The sequence below is a fragment of the Phycodurus eques genome, chromosome 16 (genome assembly GCF_024500275.1).
Source record: "Phycodurus eques isolate BA_2022a chromosome 16, UOR_Pequ_1.1, whole genome shotgun sequence".
Classification (NCBI taxonomy): domain Eukaryota; kingdom Metazoa; phylum Chordata; class Actinopteri; order Syngnathiformes; family Syngnathidae; genus Phycodurus; species Phycodurus eques.
Window position 1 is genome coordinate 16703883 of NC_084540.1, and position 21653 is coordinate 16725535.

At 42.6% G+C, this 21653-nt stretch overlaps 1 protein-coding gene across 1 annotated transcript in view; it reads left to right on the forward strand.

Annotated features, from left to right (window-relative positions):
• Positions 1-12950, forward strand: part of mrc2 (mannose receptor, C type 2) — a 34274-nt gene extending 21324 nt beyond the window's left edge. Inside the window, exons 10-28 of the mRNA XM_061699697.1 lie at positions 582-697; positions 771-919; positions 988-1211; positions 1439-1581; positions 1648-1744; positions 1811-1940; positions 2433-2465; positions 2556-2722; positions 2807-2975; positions 4303-4442; positions 5100-5211; positions 5287-5453; positions 5531-5639; positions 6773-7011; positions 7355-7517; positions 8218-8367; positions 8465-8578; positions 8964-9143; positions 9650-12950. Of these exons, the coding sequence (XP_061555681.1) occupies positions 582-697; positions 771-919; positions 988-1211; positions 1439-1581; positions 1648-1744; positions 1811-1940; positions 2433-2465; positions 2556-2722; positions 2807-2975; positions 4303-4442; positions 5100-5211; positions 5287-5453; positions 5531-5639; positions 6773-7011; positions 7355-7517; positions 8218-8367; positions 8465-8578; positions 8964-9143; positions 9650-9897 (2850 nt within the window). The 3' untranslated portion in view covers positions 9898-12950. The remainder of the gene's footprint in view (positions 1-581; positions 698-770; positions 920-987; positions 1212-1438; positions 1582-1647; positions 1745-1810; positions 1941-2432; positions 2466-2555; positions 2723-2806; positions 2976-4302; positions 4443-5099; positions 5212-5286; positions 5454-5530; positions 5640-6772; positions 7012-7354; positions 7518-8217; positions 8368-8464; positions 8579-8963; positions 9144-9649) is intronic.
• Positions 12951-21653: the final 8703 nt, after the last annotated feature.

The window sequence follows — 21653 nt, forward strand, 5'->3', positions numbered from 1 at the left end:
TTAAATGTATTTTGAAAATATAAATAAATTTTAAAAAATGAATGAATGATTACATTATATTATATTAGTAGTTACACAGTTGTCTTTTTTAAATTATTGCTACATAAAGTATTTTGGGGGGATTGCACCCATTATAAATGCAGTCCCTACTTAGAGGCCTTGATGTTTTATAGGGTCAAAAATAATTCAATCAAAAGAAATGTGGTGGTAAAAAAAAGTTTAATTAAGTTTTGCAGTCCCGCCCTGTTGTACCCAGGTTGGTTATGGTTATTCCAAAATGTATGTCTCTTAGCCCCTCTAAAATTGGTCTTAATTGGTCTCCCCTAATTTAGAATTTTATTATTATTATTATTATTTTTTTTTTAATTTGATCAATTTGGTCGTTCGCAAGATCCCACCCCCTCCGTGCCAACAAAATGTAGCAGTGACACTATATTGTGTGGATGGTTGTGTTTGGACAGATGGAAAATGTCGGTCAGCACCCCAATCCGTTAAACGTAGTGACGCCGCTGCTGTATAACACATCCAAATCATATCAGACTGATGCTTTGAGAATTTGGAATGTCTGTCTTCCCCCGAAGGGCTGGAAGTGGCACAGTCCATCTTGCTACTGGGTGTCAGAGGATCTCTTGACATTCAACGAGGCCAGGAAGTCGTGCGAGGAAAACAAGGCGTCCCTCCTAACCATAACCAACAGGTACCGGCCACTAAATTATCAGTGAATTCCCCCTGAATCTCCCGCTAAAGTGTCTTTACATTCCCCTCGCAAGGTTTGAACAGGCCTTCGCCAACAGTTTGGTGTTTGGTCGTTCCGATGATTCCTTCTGGATCGGTCTTCACGACCAGGGCAGCCCCGGCTCGTTCCACTGGCAGAGCGGGGACCGAGTGTCCTACACCAATTGGAACCGAGACCAGCCAGGTGAGTCACACGTGGGCGGGGCAGGCCTCGGATACACCTCTCACGGGATACCTCTCACTCTCTTCCAGTCAGCGTCCGAGGAGGCTGTGTCTCCATGGCGACAGGCTCGACAACCGGCCTGTGGGAGGTGAGGGATTGCGCGTCGTCGAAGGCCAAATACATCTGCCGCCAGAACCAGGACGCCACGCTGAGCCCCGAGCCCCCTGCCCTTGCCCCCCAGCCCACGCCCAGCCTCAGTGGTTCCTGCCCCAATGGCTGGAAAAGCAACAGCAACCTGCGCAACTGTTACAAGGTACCGGATTGATCGAAGGGTGTAATTTGTCTGTCTGCGCCTTAACATGGCCAGCAGCCCAACATATGCCCCCAAATGTGTAATACGGCAATTCCCCAGCATAGCCAATTTCCCACCATGAGCCAAAATGCCCAACACTGCCAAATATCCAATGCCCCAACGTGGCCAACTCCGCAACAAACACTTCATCCTCCACTCTGTGATAAGCGATGCTGTTGTGTGTGCAGGTGTTTCACTGGTCGCAACTGGATCAGAAGCTGAGCTGGCTGCAGGCTCACTTGTTCTGCCGCAAACACGGCGCCAACCTGCTGAGTATCGGCAGCTCTGACGAGGAGCACTTTATTCTCCAAGTGCTGCACGAGGCCTTTGGGTGGGTGAACCACGATGATGATGATGATGATGATGATGGCTTTAGTGATGATGCTGTGACCCACAGGGAGTCTGAGGACCACGATCAGCACTGGTTTTGGATCGGTCTGAACCGCAGGAACCCAATGGATAATGGCAGCTGGAAGTGGAGTGACGGACTAGCTGTGAGTGCTGGCGCTTATAAATTAAAAAAAATAAAAACACAAAACATGCTAAAACCTGTTTACTAGGTCACTTACCAGAACTTTGGCCGGTACTACTACAACGTCAGGCAGTGCGCTGCAGCAGACTTGGGTTCCATGACCTGGCTGGCCATGCACTGTGACTCTCAACTGGACTGGATCTGCAAGATCCCTCGAGGTACAAAGACACATTTATCTACAGTGCTACCTTGACTTATAAGTTTCATTTGTTCCGCGACCAAACCACCACTTTTGTAATGGGCATTACAGCCACCTAAAGGACTAGAAGAGGGAGGAGCATCTGGCAGCACATCATGATTTCTTGTGGATTGTGGCACAGTTCAAGAAATAATTTTTGTCATTCCGTCATAACAGTCCACTGGCATTGGGGCCAAGTCGGGCCAGTGACCCACCAGATCTAGCTGTAGTGAGAAAAGGCTTGCTACTGTATATGTGACTCCTGCTTTTTTAAATTCATATTACCGCCACCTACAGGACTGGAGTAGAACAGGATAACCCATGACATCATCATTTTCTAGGATTGTTTAGCACATTTTTAGGACTGTTTAGACCGCTACTATAAAACAAATAGTCCTAACGTACCAAACTGTATCAAACTGCTTGGTGAAATAGCAAATTATAATTCTTCTTTGTTTTTCCATGGTTTTAGGAAGCATTGAAAAGGAACCAGAAGCCGCTGAAGGTCGGTTGTATTGTATTAGCTTTTATTTGACCTTGAAGCACATGAAAGTCATCAGTCTGATAATATAACACTATCTGAAATACATGTTAGGAACCACGTCGCCAGAATGGATCGGCTTTCAGGAGGCCGAGTACAAGTTTTTCGACCACCGCACCACGTGGGACCAGGCCCAGAGAATTTGCTCGTGGTTTGATTCCTCGCTGGCCTCCGTCCACTCAGCGAAGGAGGAGAAATTCCTGGCTGGCACACTAAACCAGGCAAAGAAAACTATTAAAAAGGTCATTGGGAGTGTCATAACATCACAAAATGATGTTGTCGTTTTTTTTTTTTACATACTCTAGATGGTAAAGGTGGAGGGCGATAACTGGTGGCTGGGACTTCACACTTACGACAACGATGGACGCTTCCGCTGGTCCGACCGCTCTGTGCTCAATTACATTTCCTGGGCCGCCGGCAGGCCACGCCCCCTCAGTCGTGACCGCAGATGTGTGCACTTGACTGCCAGCAAAGGTGACAGGCCCGCTCGCAGGGCCTTGTATTATTATTTACAGTGAGAGAACCCCAGAGGCGGGGGACTCGAGTCACAAGACTTGACTCGACTCACCAATTGGAGGTCTTGGAGGGACTTGCTTGGCTAAAACTTATGGAAGGCTCAAATTGACTTTGACTTGGTCTCCATGAGACTTTACTTGACTTAGACTTGAACTACATGACTTGACAAGCTTACATGTGAAAATCTGCATTGTCAAGGTGGTGTGCCATTTGTTTTGTTTTTGAAAGAAAAGTTATTTTTTTGTGTCGTGTCCGTGAATCTGGCAAGCACCAGTAGGCTTAAGAGCAACGATGTTTGATTTACCCCTATATTATTATGAGGTCAAACCAGTGATTCTCCACTGGTGGGTCGGGACAGAAAAACGGGTTGCGGACCCATTTTGGGTGGGTCGCAGACAGCTAATAAAAGAAATACACACATTCTTAAGATTTTTTTTTTTTTTTTTTTTTTTTTTTTTTTTTTTTTTAGTACAGAACAGAGGTGTACGAAGTTCCCACACGGAACATATCAGGAAAGTGACTATAGCCACTGGTTTAATCTGTAAACAAATATAGTGCAGACTTTGGTGATACAGTAAGTTCATTTGAAACAGCATTTAAAAATGTAATATGCTGTACATATGTTTTTAGAGGATATTTTCAAACCCCCAAAAATCTTTATTGTTCTTAACTTCTATCAATGTGGTTTGCTTTTGCAACAAAAGAAAAATGCTGGCCCCAGTGTGCCAACAGTTGAGAACCACGGCTTTAAACGCTAAATATACTCCAAACTATAATACCAAAACACGTTATCATGTCAAACTCATTTTACCACATTACTCTTAAAAATAAAAGGCGAAAAGTTGATTTGATTCGGTAAAACTACCGCTTGGTTGTATGTTGCCACGTCATAACCTGTAAAAATACCAATACCAAAAATACCAATTACTAAGTATTATTGTAATTACTACTTTTCTATCAGCCATGTTACTACATTTTTTTTTACTACTCTCATTTTTAAAAATACTTACATTGCAACCATGATTTGCTTTCCCGGGCCGCATAAAATGATGTGGCGGACCAGATCTGGCCCCCGGACCTTAGGTTTGACACCCGTGCAGTCGCAGGTGCAAGGCATTTTGGGACGTTACAGAAAGAGCACAAAAATACGCGAATCGGTGCGTGCGTTTTCCAGCGAATACCTGTAGTTTCAGTTGTTAGGCTTTGGAATTTGTGTGGAGGCGAGTTTGGCGAGTGTTTACTGTGCTGTATGTAAGAAGTTGTATTTGTGGTTGTTCAACAGCAGAGTGGGCTGAGCAGAAGTGCCACTCTGACCTGCCGTACATCTGCAAGAGGGTGAACGTCACTGGCACCGCCCCCCCGACACCGGCGTCCCCCCACCCACCGTCAGGCTGCCCCGAAGGTTGGGCCTCGTATCAGCGCAAGGTACGCAAGAGGCTTTCATCGCTGGAGGATTGTGCACTTATTTGCAAGCTTCTTGTTTTAGTAGGATTTTGTACAAAAACAAATCCTGTACTGTAGTTAATAGAATACATACCTACTTTTGAGTCAAATTGTATTCAATTAAATTAATTAAATGAAATTAAATGAGCTATATCCTCTTTAGAATTTTGCAGGATTTTATAAAGAATAATTCATGCACTGAATTAGTTCTAAAAATATATATACTGTAATATATAAATACAATTCCAGACTACCTATTCACTTTAACATTTCCTGGATAATTTGCCATTTGAATTGATGTTTTATGTTCTGTTATTTTTATTATCGTGCTTGATTTCTTTTAACTGTGTTTGTATGCTGAACTTGAATGGCTTTACAGGCACCTTTAAATAAAATCAAGTATTATTATTATTATTAGATTAAAATGACAAGCTCAATGGTTTATTATTAATTGATATTTTATTTTCTATTAACGAAAACTGGAAAATAGACTAATTTGGAGGAAATAAGTAACACATAAACACATGATTTTCTACTAAGTTTTTATTTGCTAATACAAGTTAGTTTAGCTTTCAAAACAATTGGGTTTACTAAACGTACTGTATGTGTGAAACGAATGTTCTTTCGTGGCCTCGCTAGTGTTTTCGAGTGTTTGAGCTGCAGTCACAGAGGGCCACGTGGTCTGCGGCCAAAATCAAATGCGAACTGCAAGGAGGCGTCCTGGCCGTGGTGTCCAATCATCTGGAGCAAGGTAATGCAGCTTTATTATTCTTTCGTTTTACAGCCGTGTGTCATGTAATCACGCCGTGTGCTCTCCTCTTCGCAGCGTTCGTCACCACCCTGCTGTCCAACGCCACCGTCGACCTGTGGCTCGGCCTCAGCTCTGACGCCAAAGGTCACTTCCAGTGGGCGCAGCCGGGCCTGCTGAGCTACACCAACTGGGCTCCGGGACAGCCGGTCGACAACAACGGGCCGCACCACGACAAGAACCCGGTACGGGCAGCGTCGGATGCGCTTGTTCTCCCCTGTTGTTCTTTCCCGGTTTTGATGGTCTCGCTGCGTCCTAACAGGGAAACTGCGTGGGCACGATTCACGGCAACCCGCAGAAGAACAAGGGCATGTGGGCCTCGCGGGCCTGCGAGACGGAAAACATCGGCTACCTCTGTCAGAGGCAACAAGGTGCCAAATTCCTTTGACTTACGAGTGTCCCGACTTTTCTCGAGTTACGAGCCCCTCGCCGCTTTCAATTTTTTGCTCCGTGTTACGAGCTATAATTAGAAACTTCAGAGACGCCGCCGCTCGAGTGAAGTTCGCAAAACGGAGACTCACCGTCATCGATACGCCGTAGGGCACACACATTTCTTCGTGATTTTCGTTTTCGGTGCGTTCTTCGGGGTCAGAGCACTAGGCATCGAAACTGGGAACCGAAATTGAAACATTTTAACGATTCCGGAAGAATCGTAACGTCAGTCCCGACTCTTGATACTCTGTGGCCAACCCTAATCATGGCGCTCAGCTGACCGTGACCTTGATGGGCAGGGCTGGACTTCGAAATGCACTAATGGCCGTCGCGATGTGTTGGTATCATTTTAATCAATGACTGTGTAGTAAATTAGCAATTATTTAGCATATTAATTAAGCAATTGAACATAGTTTTGGTGTGCTTGCTGTTGTTCATGTGAGAGTGCAATGGTATATGATAGCTATAAGGGATAATACTAACTTGAACAAAGCGATAGTTGGAAACTCAGGCAAGCTGTCTTTTTTTTTTTTTTTTCCTAAAAAGTTGTCATTTTGGAGGTGTGGGAGATTCCACCCAACAGCGACATCATATACAATATGACTAAATACTGCCACTTTACAGTTTAGTCAAAAAAGTTTTGCGCACCGGCTATGCATTAAATTTGGTCTCCACTTCTCCCGCTGACGTCACACCAAGACATGGGGGTGTTGATTTTGGCAATCAAAAGGCAATTATTTATTGACTAATTGCTCCCAAACTTATTTAGATTATTGGAAATGACTGCCAGTTTCATTTTCCTGAAAAAAATACATACAATCAGTTTTCCTTATTAACAAAAACAGACAGTTTTTTGTTTTTAGGAGGGGCTGAAATGGATTAAAGGGTTTTCTCTTCGTTTAGACAAGGAAAGATGATTTGTTTTGAGTGTTTTGATTGACGAGTGTGTTCACGGGACAAATTAAACTCATATCTCAAGGCACCACTGCACGAGTAAATTAAATTAGAAACGTGTTCGTCAAGCTACCACTGTACACGACATGTCCGTGACGTGACGCCGACCCTTGTTCAGATCCAGGTATGCCCGCGGCACCTGCCCTGATTCCCGCCTCCCTATCCAAGCGCCTGGAGCTGGGTGGCGTCACGTACCAGGCGGTGCAGAAGCGACTGGACTGGACCGGCGCCCTGCACCTGTGTAACTCTTTGAACGGGACCTTGGCGGCGCCCAAAGATCCCGTCCAGCAGGCGTACCTGACGTTGCTCGTCAACAGCTTGCGGCGGCCGGCGTGGATAGCACTTTACAACTACGGGGTGAGTCCACTGACTCTCTACTAGTTCTCATGAGAGTCTTGCAAGATTTTGTAAAAAAAAACAAAAAATCCTGCATTGTAATTACAGTAGTAGAAAATGCACTCAAATGTTGGTCATTTTTAATAATGTTAATAAGTAAAATTAAAAAATAAAATGAAATAAAATATTTCTGGTCTCATAAGACTTTTGCAGGATTTTGTATAAACATGTAAAATATGCACCAAAATTGTGGTCCATTGTTCTTCTTTTTTTTTTCTTTTTTTTTTTAAATAAAGAAAATGACAAGCGAAAGTACGGTTGCCGTGATGGGTTGCTTCTGTACAGTGTTAGTGTACATCCTCAGGGGCGGAGCTTCACCTGGCTGGGCGAGGAAGACTTGCCCTATTCCAACTGGGTGGACGGGCAGCCCAATCAGCTGTCGGGCTGCGGTCACATGACCACCACCGGCCTGTGGACCATGACCCCCTGCGATGCCAAACTCGATGCTGCCATCTGTCAAATTAGCGGTAGGTACCAATATCACCATGTATGGTACATTCTTCATTCTTGATTAGGAAGGTTAATTAGATAATGTAGGCCTAATTGGTAACAAGAATAGGTTCAATGTAAACTGTAAGGGGAAAAGGCATTGCCAAAATGACATAACTATGATATTGAAAGGTTTGTCATTATTTGCATTCTATGCACTTAACTCATTCACTACCATGGACGTTAATGTTTGTCAACTGGAATCCAACCGTTTATTGCCACCGACGTAAAGTATATATTCATCAAGTACATTTTTCGATGGGTAGTAAAATGTGTTTCGTGACCGTAAGAAAAGATGACGCCGTTCAAAGTCTCTTTTCTGCTTGACATGTTTCTTTTTCGGAGAGCTAATGTTCTTCTCTTTTTGGTCAGAAACTGGTGTTTTTGGTGAAACCAACCCATGTTCACTGCTGATTAATAAAGAATGGGGAAAAACTGAAAACTTTTTTTTTTTTTTCTTATAATGTCACAGAAGACAATATTCTGTGGGTCTTGAAATGTCACAATGCTTTAAAATGGCTGGCAATATGCGCAACTCTGCTTTGAAAGCGACTGGCAATGGACGAGTTTTTATACATTTCCAGCCACTTCATTAGGTACACCTACACACTCTAATCAGATCCAATATAAGATCCTAGATAAGTAAAAACATGAATTTCTGCTGTTTCTGCCAAGCAGGTGCCCCAGTGAGTCACCAGTGGATCTACCCGGGAAGTTGCCCCCGCTCGTTGGGCGACTGGGCGTGGGTGTCCTTCAGGAACCACTGTTACGCCTTCAACCTGCAAAGACTCAAACTGCAGCAGGACGCACGCTCGTCCTGCGAAAAAGGTATCGTTCACACTTTTTGTCAGGAACTTAATGTTGCGATGGCTTCCCGGCCGTGACGTATTCTCTACTTTTATTTTCTTTTCTTTTTTTTTCCTAGTCGGAGCTGAGCTTCTCTCCATCTTGGACGAGACGGAGAACGCGTTTGTGTGGGAGCACATCCAGAGCTCGGCCGAGCAGGCCCACGGAGCTTGGCTGGGAGTCAGCGTCAAAGGTCCCAAATCTATTTTCCCCCTTTTTCTTCCACTAGCCCGCTCCGGATCAGTGTGACTCTGCATTCATTACAGTTGTTTTACATAACCATGAAACCAGATGTCGGTGAAGTTAATGTAAAGAAATAATCATTACAGCATTTGCTCACTGATTTTGAACCAGAGGGTTTAAAAATCATTTTTGGACAAACATTTATATGTACAGTGGACCCCTGAATATTCACGGTCCGGCACCTGCGAATTCACCTATTCACTGATTTCTTTTGTTTTAACATTTTTTTCCGATATTTTGGGAGAGGAACCGACCCCGAAAATGCTTATTGGCGGCATAACTAATAATTTTCAAGCTTATCCCTGTTGTTTTGATTACGCGTGCGTGCATCTTAGGCCGAGGTCTGGTGTGGAGCGAGGAGACTGAGATGTCGTACACCAACTGGGAGTCTCACGACGTGGCCTTTTCCGTGCTGTCGCCCAACTCCTGCTTCTGGATCCAGAGCAACAGCGGCCTTTGGAAGCCCGGATCGTGTCAGAATCGAACGCACGGCGTCATCTGCAAGCGGCCGAGAAGTAAGCCTCGATCTCTGATGATCTGTTTTCTACAAGGAATGCACACAAATGAATAATAATAACTGGGATTGGATTGTTGGATTGAATGGATTAAATGTAATGAGTAAATACATAAATACGTGCATAAATACAAGTTTTATTTGTTATAATAATCAAAAAGAAAAATAAACCCCTCCAAAAATGTTAGCGTTTTTTTTCCCCAAGTAACTGACTAGGCTACAGTATATATTTATTTTATGATTAACGCAGAATAGTTATTCAATTGCAGAATTCATGTATACAAATAAAAACACTTTCACTTTCTTTGTTTAAATATCCGTTCTTTAAAGCTTTATAACACTGCCACATCGATGCTATTAGCCCGTCTATGGCATTTCCCATTACGGGTTAGCATTAATCCAGCGGACTTTAAGGCAAATTTATGTAACATATAATTCTCTTTGTTTTACGTTTGATTTGACATGTTCCTACATTGACATAATCTAACATTTATTTGCTTTTTGCAGTTATCGAGTCCTCCACCGAGTTGCTGAGCGGCGACCACCTGCCCACACTGATCGTGGTCCTGGTGACGGGAGTGGTGCTCGTGGTTCTGATCGTGGGCATCATCTACCTGTACCGGCGGCGCGGCGGGGTGGGCGCGCGTGGGTCCTACGACGGTGCCCGCTACAGCCGCACGCATTCGGGCCAGGGCGAGCAGGTGGAGAAGAACATCCTTGTGTCGGACATGGAGCTCAACGAGCAGCCCGAGTAGAACCTTCAGAACTGGGCCAGACTGGACCGGAACCTTTATTTTGCAAAGCCAAAAATAAGAATGAGAAAAATAATCCCCTAAAAAGTGAAAGGCTGTGTAGAGCGCAGCAGCATCTCAATTTAAAGGAGTCATATTATGCATTTTCCCCTCCCCACACAATTTAAAACCTTCCCAAGTTTTTTAATAACATGTCTGTGACATGCTTTCCTCAAAATACCACAAGGATTAACAATTACAGCACAATTTGTACAGAACAAAGGAAATAATCCAGTTTTGTCATGCAAGAGAGCCACTGCTAACGCCCGCCCCTTCTACTGCAGGGCCAAGCCGAACACGGCTTTCGTTACTGTGACAGAGCTAGGGGGTTGCGACGAGGCGAGTGGCTACAAAAAGAAGAAAAGAGAAAGATTCAATTGTAGTTTCATTCATGGGGCAGCACTTCATCGCCAAGTCGACCAATTAATCCAGGCCCCCATCCTAAACCCACAAAAGATTTACTTGGTTATTGAATTTCATTCCTATACAGTGCTGCCTTGAGATACGAGTGCCTTGACGTGAGAGCCGTATTGTCTTGAGGTAGGAGCTAAAGCGGCAACTCACTTCACAACATCTGGCCACCATCAAATGACATTGGTTTCCTTGCAGTGGAAGGAAAATGTCAGTAGGTGGCGGTAATGCGCCGTTATCTGGTTTGCCCAACTGCCAATAGAGCCCAAGGAAGAACAACAAGGAAGGAAAATATTATATGCATTTTTTGAGACCGATGCTGATTCCAATATTTGGTAGAATAAAATTATGACATCCGATTAATCGACCGATTCATTTGAAAAATGTGTAATGAATAAAATAACTTCTTTTTAGTCCATTAACACTTAACAACAATAAAGACATGAATTGCAGGCAGAACATTTGACTTTTTTTTAACAATACCTTGTCATTTAGTATTTGATGAATTTTACAACACGGAGAAAAATCGACAAAAATCGTCCGATTGTTTTGCAGATTTTTTCAATGTTTATTTCCATGTCATTATCTTTGTCTTCTGCTGTAATGTGCAAATGTATGGGAAAATATAATTTGCCGATTTTAAAAGGGCTAATATCGGCCAATTAATCGGTCGAGCCCTAGAAAATACATTAGTTAGTTGTTGTTTAGTGCTCGTATTTTGCAGGTTATTTGGAGAGCAGATTTTCTTGTAAAAAGAAAAAAAAACAAACTCTTTCAAAAAACTACTTTGCTGGTTTTGGGGAAGGCTGGAACAGATTAATTGGCTTTCCATTCATTTCAATGGGGAAGGATGATTTGAGATAAGCGTGTGGTCACGGAATGAATTCAACTGGTCTCTCAAAGCGCCACTGTACAGGAAAGATTTTCCATAATACGTCCCCTTGAAGTCTTTAAGAAATAAATGACTCCGGAGCTTTTCTCGCCAAGGAGCCGCTCGCTCTTCTGCTGCCAAATTCAGTTTTTCTTCTCGCTTAAAAACCAAGACAAGACCAGCACAACCCTGACTTGTTTGATGTCATCATCCCGACCCCGCCCCCTTCCCTTCGGACACGTCAGCATCTGAAGACGAGGAAGAGGATGAAGGGGGAGGAGGTGTCCACATTTCCAGTGACGTGAGCTCCTGCTCCTGCTCTGTTCTTGCACTTTTCTTCGCCTTCACCTGGAGCTGAGTCAGCAAATTTTCCTCCCTTGTATTTACACACTTCTTCACATCTATTTATGTTTTGGTCAACGTATTTGCTTCTCTTCCTTTGTAGCTTGGTTCAACAGATTAGAAGAGTTTCTTCATGCTTCTTTTTTGAGTTTGTTTTGGAACATTTGCAAACTCTACCCCCCCTCCACCCCAGCCCCTGACACGCAATACAAGACTGTCGTTTTCACCCCACTAAAGGATTTTGAATGATTTCCTATTCCAAATAACATATATACATATCCATATAATGGGTTATGGGAATTATATTCTCACAAATATCGGAATTTGCATCGGCCTCAAAAAGTCTTTATACGTCTGGCCCTACTTAAAACCTTACTTCGAAACTCCATTTTGAAAGCCGTACCCAGGCTTTCTGACCCTCATTTGAAACCCTGACGCAATCTCGAAACCCTAATTTGTGACCCGAAAATGTTTTTGATTGAAATTCTATCCCGGTCTTGTGCAGACTTGAAGCTTGAGACTTTGGAACCCTAACCCTTAGTTTGAAACCCTATGACTTGAATTTGTTGTTTGTCAACATGTTCCCTCTCTTTCTTTCTTTGTTTCTTTCTTTGTCTCATCAAGATATTTGGAGACTTTTCCAGCTTCTTTTTTTCCCCCAGGTTTGTTTCTTTTGGAAAGTTTGCCAACAACCGAGTTGCCTCCTCCCAACACCAATGTAAATACCAGATTGTTGTTTTTACCCCCCAAAAAGCAGATTTAGGATCATTTCCCTGTCTTTCCCCCGCCTGCAGGAATGTTTTTGTGTGTGTGTGTGTGTGCTGCTGCATGGATTTGGACTGAGATGGAAGGGGGGAGGAAGAAAAGGTGTGTGTGAGTGTGCGTGCGTGCGTGTGTGTGTGTGCGCTGTCTCCAGCTGTGGAATGTTGAGTCGGCAAGAAGAGCCCAGTGGCACGTCTGGAACCAATCGGAGAAGAGAAAGAGTGAAGAGTGGGTGGTTTTGGGTGTGGGTAGGGGGTTTGGAGCTCAGGGACGTGAGGGGAGCGGGTGAGAAAGGGGGTGGGGGCAAAGCAGTGGAGGTGAAGAAGGGATCAAGCGTGGAAGAAGGAGAGGAGGGAGGTGAGGAGGAGTCCAGGATGTAGGAAGAGGTCGTCTGCCATCTGGTGGCTGTTGGCTGTACTGCAGCCTCAATGTGAGCCGTCAATCAAACTTTGAACGTGTGCGGTGTGTGCGTGTGACAATCCTTTTCCCGCCATTAAGTCTGTCAATCCGGCCACGTGTTGCTCCTGTGAATATGACCGCAAGCCCCGATTTGGGCAAAAGTGTTGTCCTTTTATATATATATATATATATATATATATATGAAATGAGGAATTAAAAGATATATATGTTCTCTGCGCCTTTGCTTCCGTTATTGATCATTTTTCGAATTAGCTTGCGCTTCATTGACATTTATAAACAGATTTAATAGCAAAAGGTGAAATAGAAACTGTAATGTTGGTAATTTGGCAGTAGAGGGCGTAGCTCGCCTGTCCTATACCTCTTCTAATTTGAAACCTTATGTCTTGAAACTCTAACCCTGACTTCAAACGCTTACACGGGTTTAAACCTAAATATGAAACCCTAACATTTGTTTGAAACCCTAACTTTTGTTTAAAATCTTAAACCAGGCTTCAACCCAATTCTAAACCCCCCAACTTGTTTTAAAACTCTACTATGAAACCCTAACTTTGACTTGAAACCCTGCTTTTGAACCCTAACCCAGACCTAAAACCATACTTTGAGACCCTTACAATATCGTTAACCCTTAGCCCTGACTTGAAACCCTAAATCTTGTTCAATACCCTATTTTGAAAGTCTACCCAGTCTTGAAATGATGCTTTGAAACCCTAAACATGACCTGCAACCCTGCTTAGAAACTCCAACCCTGGCTTGAACCCCTAATTTGAAACCCTCCTTTCGAAACCCTAACTCTTGTTTGAAAACCTACTTTGAAACCATAACTTGAAACCTTAATTCAACACACATACCCAGGCTTGAACCCCTTATCTGGTCTTGAAATCTATTTCGTTAAATGAAGCCTAGTTTGAAACCCTACTTTAAAACCCAAGTCTTGTTTGAAACCCTAACACAGGTTTAAAACACTAATTTGAAACCCAAACCCTGATTTGAGATGTTAATTTGAATCCCTAACCCATGTTTGGAGTTGAAACCCTAACCTAGGATTAAAACCCTACTTTGAAACTAACTCCTTCCTAATCTGTCTTCTCTCTTGGTCGAAGCATTTTTGGTTGTCATCGGCGCGGGTGGCAGGTGGGGGGTGGCAGAGCCGTAGCCAGCGAGAGAACGCGTGGCGCTAAACGAGGGAAATTAAAAGGCTATTCAGCTTTGTCAGTCATCCTACTGAACGTGATTACGAACAGCTCAAATGTAGCCTATTAAAAAAGTTCAATACAACTGAATTGTGATTCTTCCATGTAGCAGTAGAGGGAGCCTGAGTACCACTAGTGGTACTTGTCCCACTTTGACAATCATTACCGTATAAAATAATAGAACCATGTGTCTTCCCTTGGCCAATCAGGAAGCGAAATGTAAGGCATAATACAATAACGCCGACATAAAACAAAGTACCGTAAAGTAAAAATTTTTGCCTGGAAAACATCAGATTTCTACCTTTACAAATTCAAATAAATAATAATCATGCAATACGACCAAGTGTTCCTAATGCTAATCCCATCATAAATCATTAAAAGGAGTCATTATCGCCCCTCAGTTTGACACGTGTGCACTGACCACATTGAAACACAACGTTGAGGAGGTGCCTTGTAGACCAAAAAGAAAGAGAGAGAAAAAAAAAAAAAAGGTACTTAATTTATGGAAAGCTCGACTGCTGCTGCGGCTGCTGCTGCTGCTGCTGCTGCGCTCTCCGCTTTGATGCTTAATCCTTTATTAACACCCCACCCTCCAAAACTCACCCCCGCCGCTTCCAACATCAGCCCAAACTTGCAGATACACCTTGAAGAACTGACGATCATCACTCTTCAACAGCATCAAGCCTGCTGCGAAATAAAGATAGGCCTGATGTGTGCGTGAGTGTGTGTGTGTGTGTGTGTCTGAGAAACAAGCCAATCCCAGCGTGTTTACGCTCCGGTTTCCATAGTGACGGTAGGAGGCAAAACCCACTTTAGAGTGACCGTGTGTGTGTGCATTTCTTTCGAAATGATAACATCCTCCTTATGGACAGATTATGCAGTGCCCTTTCTGATTATGATTCAAAATAGCGTGAGTGTGTGTGGGAGCTCTCGGTCAACACACACACACACACGCACACACACACACAGATGAGCTCCATTGTTGGCACAAATTGGCTGGGCCAGGCAGGCATGCAGCCCCTCCACTGGGCATCGCCGCCACACAGCGATCGATCTAATCCTCGCAAGTAATGAGTTTCTCTCAGTATGGGGACGAGCGGGGCCGTATTGTCGAGTGGCGGTCCGGCGGGTGGGTGGGTGTTCTTTAGGGAGAGATCGGGGGCGAGGTTACTCAGCAATGCTCGATATTCCGGCTCGCTGGGACATCAATGTGGACGGGACGACGGCGGCACGTGGACAAAACGGTGGCGTGTTGTTTACGTCGCGTTGCATGATGGGAGCGGTGTTACTTTATCATAAATTCAGTGTCATTTAAAAAGAGTTTCATTGGAACATGCACAGTAATCTCAGGCATATGGTTCATTATTTACAAATTCACCTACAGTGGTACCTTGAGATACAAGTGTTCCATGACCAAGGCAAAAACTACTGCTGACCAAAAAGAACATAAAGGATCGTCATACTTTTGCAAAACAAAACATCTGAATGAGTCCCAAGACTTTTGGGAGGATATTATTATGGACTGACGAGACAAAAGTTGAACGTTTTGGAAGGTGAAGCATGAATGTAACACAGCATTTCAGAAAAAGAAGATCATACCAACAGTCAAACATGTCAGTGGTAATGCTATGGTCTGGGGCTGCTTTCTTACTTTAGGACCTGGACAACTTGCTGTGATTGATGGAACCATGAATTTTGCTCTTTAGTAGAAAATCCAGAAGGAGAATGTTCGGCTATTAGTTTGTGACCTCAAGCTGAAGCGCATTTGGGTTCTGCAGATCCAAAACACACCAGCAAGGCAACTTCTGAGTGGCTTAAAAACAACAGCAACACAATAAAGGTATTGGAGTCGCCAAGTCAAAATTCGGATTTGAATCTAATTGAAATGCTGTTGCATGACCTTAAAAAAGGCCATTCATGCTTGGAAACCCTCCTGTGTTGCTGAATTAACACAATTCAGTTGAGTGTCTGCCACCGTACGGCGCTCGTAGGCTAAAAGTCGATGATTGTTTGCCGATCAATGTATGCAGCGCTATTACATATTTCCTTAATAATGATATTTAAAATAGAACTTTAAACAAAATATTCCAGTCATAATTTCTTCTCTTTTCTCTGCCAAGTCATGATTTATATTCAGCAGGGAAAAAAAGTATCCTGGGCTGCTCGGAGCAGAACATTTACATAGAAATGGACAAGCAGTCGCATCCGAAAGGAATCAAATCACAGGCAGCAATTTGGGACGGTGTAGTCAGACGTCGGCGCTTTTCTGCGAAGGAACGTGCACTTTTGTTTTTGGGTCTGCAACACAGATCCAGAACTAAGCGGTCGAGTCAGAGGAGAATAATATGAAATGAAATAATTCAAAAGTGGAGAGAATGTTTCCTTTCGGTGCTTTAGTGCTTTAATATGTGTTTGCGCAGAGGGCTCCCGCTGTTTCGCTGATGTCATTTGTCACGAGCGTTGAGGTCGCATTTTAATACGCATACTATATGTTGAACATGGACTGCATGTTTCCATGGCAATATTCCTCAATCCCTATGCAACACAGTTCCATTCACTTTGTGCAATTGTTAGTATTTGGCTCGTCAAAATAACAAGATAATGGCTCTTTTCAACTTTCGGATCCGTAGTTCCATGCTTCAATACATTTCAAACATTAAACTTAAGTCATAAATGACTGCCTTTTAAAATATTTTTTTATTGATGAATATTTATTTATTAGAATAATAATTACTGGTATTAAGGAAACTATATATATATATATATAAACAACATAATTATACTGTACTTATTACTTTAATTCTTCTTTGTCTTCTTCTTCTTATTATTATTATTAATAGCATGAAAAAAATTCCCCTTGCTTTTCAATATTTTTATTGATTCATATATATCTATCAAAATAATAAATCCATCATAAACATATCAAGTAAAATAAAAATTTGAATAAATGATTTTCCTTTTTTCCCTTTTTTTTTTTTTTTTTTTTTTTTTTTTTTACGTGACATGAATTTGTTTCAACTGTTTCACATTTGATGACCATGAAAGACCATGTGTCAGAAAAGTTGTCGTTTTATCACCAAGCATGAAAATGTGCTGAACATGTTCTGTTTGTATCGATGTGTATTTTAATGACACTGTACCTAAAAAACAAACAAAAAAATATTGTCTCTTATATTCCTCCCATCTAATATGTCACCTGTCTTTCTTTTTCATCCTTTCTCTGGTCTCCAGGGAGAGTTGGAAGGATGGATGGAGCCAGGCAGTGGAAATTGGCAATGTCAGACGTTCCACAAAGGAGCTTGTGTGTGTGTGTGTGAGAGAGAGAGAGAGAGAAAGAGAGAGAGAGAGAGAGAGAGAGAGAGAGAGAGATGAAGCACAAACAACGTGTCTGCTTCCAGTCAACAACAAGACTCCATTTGGCCCAGCTCAAATGCCAACCTGCTCCTGTACACAAGCGACAAGGGTATCAAAATGAGCCGCGGTAAGCTCTTATAGTTATGCGGCGACAAATTCTCCCAAGTACTCATCACAATGAATCAGCAAACACGTCATTGGCCTCATAAACAAGCTTGTTGCCCTTTTATCGCTGTTCATGTTGACTCGTATTGCCGGCCTGCGGGGAGAAAAACAACAAAAAACAACTGTCTGCTATTTTAATAGACGGATAATCGATTTGCATTAAAAAAAAAAAGAAAAAAAACTCGATTAGCAAATGTGCGCGTCTGTTTTTATTTCTAATTAACAGCAGCCTGGGAGTGTATGTGTGTGTGTGTGTGTGTGTGTGTGTGTGTGTGTGTGTGTGTGGCTGTTCACTATTTGCCAAATTGCTACTGTGAAGTGAGTTGCATTCACTGCCACCGTCCAGCCCTCGCATCTCAAATACTTGCTCGCAAGTCAAAGCGGGGTCACTCGTATCTCAGTCTGCCGCCCGTACCACTGGGGCCTTGCCACCGGACAAGCGGGAGACGAGAAGGCTAAAATCATCATTCAGTCATCTGCCTAGTAACAAGTGATCAGGAAGAAGAAATTGTTGTCTGCGAGTTACATTGAAAACCGGTCGTAAAGATGGCGTTAAAGATGCACGCCAGACGGTACGAGAGGAGTGAAGGGTTCCTGCTAGGTGCTGGATGGCCCGCCATGTAATAAAGCCACCACCGAAGTTCTTTTCTCGGTGCGCCCGCCCGCCAGCTGCTTCCACACTTTCGTCTTGTCTCCTTTTGTTTGATTGCTTCCTTTCATCGCCCGAGCAACTTGCCGGGCAACGCTGCCGCTTCCTGGCGCTTTGCGAGGCAGCGGGCATGTGTTTGGACCCACCTGGTGTGTGGAGATTAAGGCAGCGTGTGTGTGTAAATTAGAGGCCTATTGCGGCACAGCAGGGAGCGGATGGGCATATTGGACGTACTATATACCAGTGGTGGGACAAATATGGCCCACGGGTCACATGTGGTCTGCTCTGTTCTTGAATACGGCCGATTTCCAGTGTCCTAAAATATTTTTTGCATTAGATGTTTTATTTGTCCGTCATTCTTTAATTCTAATGTATATATATATATATATATATATATATATATATATATATATTAGTTTTCATTCTTTTAAATCCTTCTTCTATTTTTAAAACTATTTGGTTTATTATTTTTTTGTAAAGAATACCAAACAAAAAAAGAATACACAGTGGTGCCTTGAGATAGGAGTTTAATTCCATCCGTGACCATGCTCATAACTAAAACGCTCATCTCTCAAATCATTTTCCCCCAGTGAAATGAATGGGAATGCCAATAATCTGTTCCAGCCTCCCCCCGACAGAAAACAAAAATGTTTGTGTTTTTTAATAAGGGACAATTACATGTTAAAATATTGTACTTTATATAACAAAAGAGTAATAACATTAGTAAATAGAATGTAATTTATCAAACAGTTTGGTGCATCAATCCTCAAATCCAGTTCGTTGTTCTGCTCCTTCTCGCGTGCCGGCCTTGGCCCCTGACGGTCATTACAGTATAATACAATCATACAGACACCAATTTCCTCTTCTGTTACTAATTTAAGTCACTTAGTAAGATGCTATAATGGTAGTCATTTTTCATAGAGAATAGAGAATGTATGCCTGTGAGTATTGTTATATTATCTGCTCCACCGTGTGTGTTCAGATATTTGTTGCTTTTGAAACAGCCACTTGTGATGCTAACCGTTAGCATGTCAATGGCGTTTTGCATTGTTTGTTAGCATTAAGCTGAGCAGACTTTCCGAAGGCAAAGCCATGTTTTTTTTTTAAGTACAGTTTTTTGTTTAGTTTGACACTAAACATTAACTTGGAGTGGCATTAAACAGCTTGAAGCCCCTTTTTCTGACGAATTGTTCAATAGTTGCCAAACTGCTGCTTATTGTATTGTTGTGTGTATTGTTGTGTGTACAGTTCACATGCCTCAAGCAAAGCAAAAATATGGGCCAAATGATGGCTCATGTTAATTTGATATATTATTGACCAATACAAAGTGTTGCTCTCTTTGACAATGCAATGTTAATGGCACAACAAACATGGCGTTTTTTTTTTTTTTTTTTTTTTTTTTTTTTGGGTTTCCTACAAAATTGGTTTAGGAGATGTGAGGTTTCCGCATGACGCCAACAGTATACAGTCAAGTCCTGTATATTCGCTGTTCGGCAATTGCAAATTCAACTATTGGCGGATTCTTGGGGGGGAACATGTCCTCCCTTACTTATAAAATACAAAATGAACAGGAAACCTAGGAAACTAAAATACAATATATTACATATTTTGCATCCAAATGCAAAACTTTTTTTTTTTGCCTCATCTACAAATGACCTGGCCGATCTGTCCATTTTAAAAATCAAATGTGGTCCCAGAGCACAGAAAGGTGTCGACCACTTTGCTATAGACTTCAAGGGGACGGGGCCATTGGATGAACAAAGAACCCTGATTGGCTGAGGTCTGACATGGGCAGTGACCCGCGCTCGCTCTCCCGAGGGTGCACCTGGCACCGAGTCACAAGACGCCACAGACAGACATATGGGCAGACAGACTGGCGGACAGACGGACGCTGTGAGGTTTTGAAGTCTTCTGGCGCGTGTCGCCATGACGACAACAGCCAGGCAGCGTGACTTAATGGCGCCATGTTGTCTTTTCTTTGCTTGGCAGTAGTTCAAGTAGCTGTGGCGATTCCGTCGTACATTGTGAGCGAATACCAAAACAAGGTCAATTGATTTAATACATCACAGCCCCTAGTGGCTGTGAAGAGTATACACAATGATGTCTTGGCATTCTGAGTGGATGGGAAGAAATTGTTTGCTACGCGCATGCTGATTGGACGCCATGAGGCTAAGCCATGGCGTCATCGGTTTAATGTTGGTTGATTGCCTTTGAGCTCCAGTTGGTAGCAGACAAATATTTTGGAATCATTACATATTTGGATTGAGAGAATTGTCCAACATGGGACGCACAATTTGGACTCGGATTGAATCCCATTTGTTGAGTCCTTCTGCTGCTATAAATCATTAACGGGGTCAATCAAAAATGAGCATGATTGTCCTTGTTAAGGTGGAATTTTTTCCCGAAGCGCGTTGATCTTATGGAAAAATCATTGGGCGCCCAATGTCATTGGGCGCTGTTTGAGCCAGCCCCCCCCCCCCCCCCCTAAAAAACAAAACAAACAAAAAACATTCAGGAAAACTGAAATGCTGAAAGAGAGTTCAATCTTATATCTCCAGAATTCAGTACTATGTAGTTCTCAGTTTTTACACGTTTTCAGCAATTATAGTGGAACATGTATAACGTATGAAGAAACAAATCTCTACACTTTATTTAATCAATCTCCAAATGTCTCATTCAAAAAAATTAGAAAATTAAACGCACACGTGCTCTGATTGAGTCCCATTCATTGAGCTAGCTTAATTGGTGCTGCTATTCATCAAATTTCTTTTTATTTTGAATACAGCCCTTGTATTAGATTTACAAAGTGGATTGTGTGTGTACAGTATTGGATATTCCACACTGTGTGAACTCGATACGAGATGACATCCTGTTTCTTTGGGGCGTTCTAGCGACGATAAGTTACACTTTTTGTCCCAGCTTCATGGGGTCGTGGGCCAACAAAATAAAATTCCAGCGAGGAGAGCATAAGGCCCTGGTCGCCTATGATTGCGCCACGGCCTTACTTGTTTCCTTGTCTGCAGCCATCAGAGAAGAAACACCGTGATTATGTGCAGCCACAGAGGCACACAAGATCTGCCAAAAGATCCATTTTTGTAAAACGCTTCATTTTTCCAGATCAGAGAAAAAAAAAGCCAAATAAAATCTGTATATTTTTTTGGTCGCCTGCAGTGAAGTACAAAGTGTGTTACTGGACGAAAGTACATTGCCCAGGTAGCTGTACTTTATCTGATGTGTTTTCTGACTGAAATATCTCAACATTATAGTCCTTACTCCATCAAAATAGGCTTGTTACTTTTTTAATCTCTGTGGATGGTAACACGATGTGAAAAAGGCATAAACAGAGATCAAATCAACTGGTTTGAGATCTTGATCGACTGACTTTTTAGGTTCTCATAAGGCGGGGAAAAAAAGAGACAGCCGTGACGTGAGAACGTGAACCAGTCAGCATTAATGATATTAGGGTAATAAATTGACATTCCAAAAAATTCCATCTAATCTAAAAAAACAACTACAACAACAACAAAAAACAGAAAAGTATGGTAGAGTATATATT